Source organism: Habropoda laboriosa, unplaced genomic scaffold, assembly GCF_001263275.1.
Source record: "Habropoda laboriosa isolate 0110345459 unplaced genomic scaffold, ASM126327v1 scaffold50, whole genome shotgun sequence".
Taxonomy (NCBI): Eukaryota; Metazoa; Arthropoda; class Insecta; order Hymenoptera; family Apidae; genus Habropoda; species Habropoda laboriosa.
The window spans coordinates 43126-52498 of NW_017100159.1; the positions used below are offsets into that span (position 1 = coordinate 43126).

General features: G+C 39.1%; 1 protein-coding gene across 1 annotated transcript in view; it reads right to left on the reverse strand.

The window, feature by feature from the left end:
- Nucleotides 1–391: 391 nt before the first annotated feature.
- Nucleotides 392–9373, reverse strand: part of LOC108577217 (protein numb homolog) — a 323128-nt gene continuing 314146 nt past the window's right edge. The window contains exon 10 of the mRNA XM_017940352.1: nt 392–694. Coding sequence (XP_017795841.1) covers nt 392–694 — 303 coding nt within the window. The remainder of the gene's footprint in view (nt 695–9373) is intronic.

Genomic DNA, 9373 nt, shown 5'->3' on the forward strand with positions numbered 1-9373 from the left:
GCAATCTACTACTATGTCTAAACAATATTTACGGGTACGTGTTTTGTGCCGATTTGCTGCTAGCTATATCATCATTGCTTCTAAATATCTCTTCGAGATTGATTTACGTCTCCGTCCCTCGCTGCTTCTTCCTCGTTATATAGAGATCTCTATCCTCTCTCTCTCTCTCCCCCTCATCTCTTACCACACCGTGCTCCACCGTGTCACCTGACCGGACTCTTCACTCGAACATCACCCCTTGAAGCACGAAACTTTGCGATCCGATTCAAGTTAGCGTGACTCAAGTGTAATACTTCCGATCATGCGAGAGGTCGAAGCGCGAACGGACATGAAGTCGTCACTATGTGTTCGAACGGAAGTACTTGATAACGCTCTTGACGAACTCTTGGCGCTACAATTGCACCTGAAACGCTTGCGTCACGTTTGGCATTATGAACGGATTTGTCGTGCCCGACTGTCGCAGATTTCTCGCTGCGATTTCCGCCCATTCCGCGTCGAATGGATCTGACGAAGTAGTTCTAGTAGCTTGTCCCATCCCAGCCGATCCGAGCGACAGAGCCCTCGCGTGAAGCGGCGGCGCTCGTCGTGGACTTGTTTGCCCTTGCGAAGGAGATTGCACTGAGGATGGCATCGAGCTGGTTATACTGCCTAGCCACTGCTCTGGTTTTGGCAATGCCGTTGAAACCGGCTGGACCTGAAATGATAATAGATAATTGTAAAATTCTTCTTTAAGTGATTCAGAACGCAAAATTAAATTCCTGATCTCTAAATTAAGTTTCTCTTATTTTTGTATCAGTATGTGCTGTAGGTGTATTTAAACTAAATTTAACAATATGTCTTGGATCTATTCACCACTAGACAAGCGTTTCTAGCGTATTGTGCACGCGTGATTGGTTATAGTGTGATCGGAATACCGCAGTATCGTAACTATTCCACTTGCAACTGTCAATAAAAGCACGTGTACACAAGACGACGTCCCTTTTATTATATTCCACAACCACAAGTAATATGTAGCTTTACAAGTTTACTCTCTAACTACAGGGTGGCCACTGAAAGACTGAATGATATAAAACAAAAATAACTTTTACAAACACGTTTTATTTATTTTTTATTATTTTATTTGGAAATATAATTAATGTAGTAATGCAGTATTATGTGTGAAAAACAACATCCCTCAAATTACCACCATTTTCCTGCTCACAAATACAGGCTCTTTCCACAGCATTTTCCATGAGCGTACGCAAGGTTTCAGGTCCTAAACGTCGGATTTCGGCTCGAATGTTCTCCTTAAGTTCTTGAATTGTTCGAGGTTTATTTACGTAAACCCGTTCTTTCAAGTAGCCCCACAAAAAGAAGTCTGGTGTCGTCAAATCAGGTGAACGTGGAGGCCAAACAAATTCAGCATTTTTTGAAATTATTCGTTCACCGAAAATTTCTCGCAGGAAGTCCATCGTCGCCCTGGCAGTATGCGCAGTAGCTCCATCCTGTTGGAACCATACCTCCTGATTATCTTCGACTGCTGGGCGTAAAAAATTTTCAAGCATTGTCCTTATACAGGGCCCCGTTGATTCTTTCTGGCTGACCTTTCTCATTTTCAAAGAAATAAGGGCCGATAACTCTTTCAGCCATAACACTGCACCAAACAGTGCAGTTTTGGGGATGCAATTGATGCTGATGTAATTCCCTGGGATTCTCAGTACCCCAAAATCTGCAGTTTTGCTTGTTGATGTACCCGTTTAAATGAAAATGGGCCTCATCACTCATTATCAAGTTGTTCAAAAAGTTGTTGTTATCTCTGGCTAGGTGTTGAAATCGAATGGCATACTGCAGGCGCTGCTGAGTATCTTGGGGTAGTAAAGCTTGGACCACCATTTGGATCTTGTATGAAAACATTTTTAAATCCAGTTTCAGTTCTCAGTAGAGCGCGACGACGGGTGGAGGCAGATGGATCCTCAAGGACACTCTGCTTCCACCGCTGCGTCAGTGCGCACAGTGTGCTTAGGACCTCTTCTCGGAAGAACGCCGACGGATCCAGTTCTTTCAAACCGAGCGATTAGGTTCCGAATCATGTTATCGCTAGGAGATACTCTAACATTAAAAAGTTGCCGGTATTTTCTCTCGAGTTTGAATAATTGATCTTTCACTGGAATAGAAAAACTCAATGAGTTTTACTCGTTGCTGGACATCATACGTAGCCATTTTAATCTCCAAGGGATGCTCTATAACCTACAAAAAAATAAAATCTGTACACATTGTCCGTCGAATGTGTAAGAATTTGAGGGTGCCGTCGAGGCGGGTATTTGGGCGGCCGGCCCGGATGTTTAGAGTAATAGGAGTAGGCGATATCGGGCCCGAGACTACGACGCCACGAGCATCGGCAACCAACCCTTGGAGCCCTTGGCGACGCACATTTGGCAACGGCGGGAAAACGGGGCTTTCCTAGTCGGAAAGCCACTCTTGGTTAGAAAGTCGTATGGTGACGATCTAAGCAAGCTAACCCACGCAACAGTTAATAAATCCATTTCCATCAAATACGCGTGAATTTCTTAATTCTCCTTACAAATGTAAGCTGTGCCTTCACATTTTCCGTCGAATGCATAAGCTATGCTTGGAAAATTGGGAGGCACAACCTACACACATACGTAAAAGCACAGCTCGTATGACAGCGACAGTGTGAAGGGAGGGACTAGGTTTCAACAGCGTCAATGTGAAGGAAGAAATATGACCGAAACGACCCTGTGAATCGGGGGAAACTAGGTTTTTGTGACAGTTTGAAGGAAGGGACTAAGTTTAAGCGTCAATGTGAAGAGAGGAACTGGGCCGAAACAACTAGGCTGCGTCATTGCTGCGCCTATGTTATCTTGCTCGCAGGCAAGATATTAAATATTTTTTAGACAATATTTTTTTTTATGGTTCACAACTTTTCTATTATGTATTTTTGAGAGAAATAATTTTTTGATTCCTTGTGTTAGAAATTCGGTAAAGATTCGGTAAGAGTTCGAAATTCGGGACCGCTGTGGAACAGCTACGGCAGAGCCGCTTAACTTCTTGCTCACGAGTAAATTTCCCCTCCCGAAGTTCCTCCACTATGCGGTACGAACATGCAGAATGTGCAACATAAACCAATGGCAGTCGCTGGAGTTGCGGTGGGAGAACTCCTCGCGTCCTCCTCCCTCTGCGCCGTAATTCGAGCGAAACCATTCAGTCGCAAAGAGGGGTAACCTCGTGAGGGGAAATTTGCTCGTGAGCAAGAAGTTAAGCGGCTCTGAGCTACGGAATAGGTACTAGGTTTCTCAAACTCTTTGTATTTTACCGACACCGACGGACGCAGAAAGAGACAGCAGACAAAGAAGAGAGAGGTATTGAAAGTCGAGCCAGTCCTAAAATATCAAACACCTACATATCGGTGGGACAACGCTAATACAAAAGATAAACTTTTTTATTTTTTGTGTTTTGCTGATAAAAATTTTACTGACATATCCATGATATTTTTCTGATTAAAACGAGACCAAACACGGTATAATTCGGTTTACACTTAGTTACGTAATAAGAAATTTCACACATGCATACTTATATACATACACACATAATTATGCCCTCCCTATAAATAATTAATACATATTTACATACATCCACACTTTATTATGTCTTTACTATATCTATTAAATGTAAGACACCTAAAAACGATTACATATAAGGATTTACAAAACATTATGGAAAATTCTAAGATGATACATAATTAAAAAATATAGGAGCAATTATAAGAAATTAAATAAATTACAGGATATTACAAAGTTATACAAAATTAAAAAATTACAAAAGGTCAAAAAATTCAAAAGAATTACTAAAATTAATGAAACTAACAAAAAATTACAAAACTACAACTTGCACCTATTTATAATTATACAGAATGTTAACAGATTTACTAGTCAGCATAGACTAGAATTTAAATTCTATTTAAAAAATTGAGTGTCATCTTCATTTCCCAAAAAATAATACAAACACAAAAAGTTCGCATACGTTGTTATATTATTTGCAAAAAATTGTATCACTTTTTCTCTTTAATTTTTTTCACATACTCATCAAAAACGCTGACTAGTAAAATTTTTAACATATTAGAAAATTATAATTGTTCGCAAACTGTTTGCGAACTGCATGTAAAGAGCCCTGGAGTAGTGAATTCGTTAGTATAACAACTCCTATGTGTATTCTTATACTTTATACGAGTTTAAACTCGTCACAGGTCAAATTTCGTTTCTTCTTATCCGATAATTGATCAAAGGCAATGCCGCTTACGAACAGTTATCGTGTAGAAGAGTCCCATTCGAGAATAACCGGATAGGTTCAGTTCTAGTTCTGGATAACTGTTCCCTTTTGGCACAGTTATGAGAAATGGTGTTACATTCTGTGATGTAAACAGTGAAATGAACGTAGCGGGCAAAGGAAGATTCACAAGCCCAATCGACACAACCAAGTTTTGTAACAATATCGTGTTTGGTATCATTTTAATCAGAAAATTTCACCAATACCTTGATTCACCAATATTTTGATGAAATTTTTTGTAGTTTTGTTAGTATTGTCTCACGGACATGCCGCCACCGAATGCGATAAGGAAATGCCGTGCCGTGTCACATTAGTTGCTTGCCTGGTTCAAGGGTGGTCCCTCCTTGTGGTGGGGATAGACCATGTACAGTCATGCCGCAGAACCGAAAGAATTCTTATAGAATCTTTACTGTATCTGGAGCTGAAAGTAGGGTGGGTGTAAAATTATTCTGTTACGGATTACGCTTTGTGTCCTTATACCCAGCAGAATTTCGGTTAGTTGATAGGAGGCTTGGAACATTCAACGCATGAGGTTACTACGTCGTTCTCCAATAGGTAGAAGGGTTGAGGACTGTGCGTATCGTAATATTAGATATACCTCGAGCGGTAAAGGTATATCTTTGTGAGTTTAGCTGTTTCGTTACTAATGTTACTCAGGAGAGGTTTGGTTGAAATGAGCGAGTCTGACTTAACAATGCTAAACAAAGTTATTTTCTGTCATGGAAGGTCGTAAAATTGCGAAAAACCGGGAGCCGGACCACCATGCGTTTCTGACTGTGAGGAACGTGATGTGGTCCGGCTCCCGGTTTTTGCAATTTTACAACCTTCCATGAAAGGAAATGACTATTCGCACCTCGTTGGACTCATCTTAACATACACTATCATGTTATGTATAAAAAAATATAGCATTCCATTAAAAAAAATTAAATTGACTTCGAAATCTCCCCTACCATACCCGGTACATAAAATATTTTTAAATCTCATAATTTTCCCCCTCGTACCAAACAACTTTTGTTAAAACATTTTTTTCCTTACATCACTTCCTTAAAAGATATTTCGCTATATTAAGATAAAACAGACACCCTGTATGTATACATATAGCATTGTTAAGACAGACTCGCTCATTTCAGCCAAACTTCTCCTAAGTAACGTTAGTAACGAATCATCTATACTCACAAAGATATACTTTTACTGCTCGAGGTATATCGAACATTACGACACGCAAAGTCCTCAGATCCTTCATAACCTGAAGTACGACGTATTTTCATACGTTGAATGTTCCAACCTCCTATCAATTAACCGACATACCGGCTCCGTGTGAGGACAGAAGCGTAAGCCGTAACACTTTTAAAGTTTTGCATGTGTAGAATACTGTGGTAGAAGGGTTTTTTGAAATTTAAGAAATTGACGAAATTATAGTACTGAAAACGACTGCAGGTCACGTTAGGTAAAGGCGGGATTTCCTACATACATACATATATGCGTCACACGCGAGCGATTTTCAACTGTTACTGTAATCGCCTGCTCTAAATAATATAATAGAAGTAGTCTAGACACAACGCTCACGTCTGACGCATATAAGAAATCCTGCCTGAACGCATACGTCCTGACGTTCACGTCTGACACATATAGGAAATATCGCCTATAAAAGGGAAAGATTTCGTTTACTTGCTTGTCATTAATATGACTTTTTACGTTTGCTTATTGACATAATTTTAGGAAAACTACCTTACCGTACCATTTTTTAATTGTATTAATCGAGTACAGTAGACAATTGCTTTAAAAACAACATTTTGTAACAAAAGAATAGTTAACATTGTGGCATTTATTGGTGCTAGTATTTTTAATGATTATAGAAATATTCTGTTAATGATGCAACTTATGAATTTAAAGATTAGAAATAATGCACACAATATTTGTGAAGAAATAAACGAACGACGACTAACAATAAGCGCGTCGCCACAACAACTCAAAGTGAAGATTTATTACTGGATTTGTTGCGACCTGATGAGGACGCAACGAAGTCTCGGTTCGGCGGATTATAGTAATAAGCCACTTAGTCACATTTAGTCGCCAGACCGAGGTGCCGACGTTCGGAAGACAGCAATATACCCCCCGACAATAGGTCCCAAAAACACTCGGGACCATAAAACATTCGTTACTGGGGATCGAATTTGTTTACAACAAATTCGCTCTCCCAAAAGGTCACAGTTTTCGTCGACCAATAGCCGAACACACCACGTTTTCCACCTCCATAACACAACCACCAATCAGAACCAACCTAATTCCTATATATACATCTGCACACCTGAAAACCGAGCATTAACAGTACAACGAGTGCACGAGACACATCGTCAAAAAAAAAGAATAACCGAATTTCAACTAAACATCTATCAACGAACCGAAAGCAAGTCATTCATCAACCATCTACCTCAACGAACCGGAAGCAAATCATTCATCAACCATGTACCTCAACGAACCGAAAGCAAATCATTCATCAACCATCTACCTCAACGAACCGAAAGCAAATCATCTATCAAACATCTACATCAACGAACCGAAAGAAAAACATCTAATAAAAAACATCTAAATCAACGAACCGAAAGCAAATCATCTATCAAACATCTACATCAACGAACCGAAAGAAAAACATCTAATAAAAAACATCTAACCCAACAACCAAGTTTCATTCCACCTCGAACCAGTGAGAACTATCAACAACCTGCGCCAGACCCCTGGTCATAACATTTGATCAAAGTCCACGACGCAACAGGATTTATTTTAAAATACAGAACAAGGCCTCAACAACATTTCCTTTATCCAATACATACTTAAGTCCTCTGCTGTTCCAACGGAATTCTCTAAGATTTTACACGGATACACTGGGAGCTCCAAAAACGCGAGACACTCATGATGTGCACTAATTAGTAGCGTATTGATGCCTAGTTCCGCCGTCGCGAAAGGGTTAAAAAGTTAACCCTTTGCACTCGAGAGGCGCAATTCTGGCGCCACGGCGTTTCATGCGGTAACTCGAGCGGTGACAGTATTTGCTTTTATAAAATATCGTTGTATCCCCAAGTTGTAAGAGCAGTATCAGTTCGTGGATAGGTTCCTTAGCTGTTTATGTACTTTATAGTGCTCAATATGCCGTGCTTATATCTTTATGTACTAAATAATCCAAAATCGTGTGACACACCCGATACCACCAATCTCCGGACCTCGACACCTTGATAAACATCCGGACTACGTAACCCTTAGACATCTGATATTTTTTCTTTTTTCCCTAAATACTCTTCATTCGCACCTCACTTGAACCGACTGTCATACGGCCCAAACACTCTTTATTCACACCTCACTTGATTCAACGATCGCTCGGGTCAAACATTCTCATCTCACATCTTACAATAGGATAACCAAATATATAAAAAGACGACAGCAAATAAAAAGCTCAGTTTTGAACGATATTTTGTGCCCTACACATCGCCTATTTCCAACATACTTATAACACTGCAAACTAGTTAGTCTGAACTTGACGGTCGTGGTAAAAGGATTATTACTTTTAAAGATTTTGAACCCTATAAACATGATGATCGAGCTTTGTTGACTACCAGTTTTAATGAGACCCGTCTAAATGGAAAGTTACATGTAATATTGAAAGGGGCTAAGAAAGATTGTAAGGTTTGCTCTGAACGTAGTAAACCTGGCGGAAGACGCGAAGTAAGATATTACTGTGATACTTGCCCTGACAAACCAAGGATGCACATCGGGGATTGTTTTATAAAATATCACACTAAAAATAATTACAGATTATAAAATTTTAACAGATTTTGTTTCTTAAAATGTACAAATGTATGAAATATTAAAATATATTATTTATATACATTTGTTTGTGTATTCTGGCGCCACGGCGTTTCATGCGGTAACTCGAGCGGTGACAGTATTTGCTTTTATAAAATATCGTTGTATCCCCAAGTTGTAAGAGCAGTATCAGTTCGTGGATAGGTTCCTTAGCTGTTTATGTACTTTATAGTGCTCAATATGCCGTGCTTATATCTTTATGTACTAAATAATCCAAAATCGTGTGACACACCCGATACCACCAATCTCCGGACCTCGACACCTTGATAAACATCCGGACTACGTAACCCTTAGACATCTGATATTTTTTCTTTTTTCCCTAAATACTCTTCATTCGCACCTCACTTGAACCGACTGTCATACGGCCCAAACACTCTTTATTCACACCTCACTTGATTCAACGATCGCTCGGGTCAAACATTCTCATCTCACATCTTACAATAGGATAACCAAATATATAAAAAGACGACAGCAAATAAAAAGCTCAGTTTTGAACGATATTTTGTGCCCTACACATCGCCTATTTCCAACATACTTATAACACTGCAAACTAGTTAGTCTGAACTTGACGGTCGTGGTAAAAGGATTATTACTTTTAAAGATTTTGAACCCTATAAACATGATGATCGAGCTTTGTTGACTACCAGTTTTAATGAGACCCGTCTAAATGGAAAGTTACATGTAATATTGAAAGGGGCTAAGAAAGATTGTAAGGTTTGCTCTGAACGTAGTAAACCTGGCGGAAGACGCGAAGTAAGATATTACTATGATACTTGCCCTGACAAACCAAGGATGCACATCGGGGATTGTTTTATAAAATATCACACTAAAAATAATTACAGATTATAAAATTTTAACAGATTTTGTTTCTTAAAATGTACAAATGTATGAAATATTAAAATATATTATTTATGTAAATTTGTTTGTGTATAAAATCATTTCAAAGTAGCTGTAAGAATCCTGCCTAATAATCGCGCAATGCTCTCCAGTTGCCAGTTCGCCCGGCCGAAAAAGTCGTCGAGTGCAAAGGATTAATTTTTCAATTTAAAAAGTTATTAGAATAGGTGGAACCATCTACAATAAAATAAAAAGGGTATAAACGCAATATAACAAATAGTTTCTGAGTTCTGAGATAAAAATTCACAAGTGCAACCCGTTTTCACGAAAATAGGCAAAAGTTGCAAAATTCAAA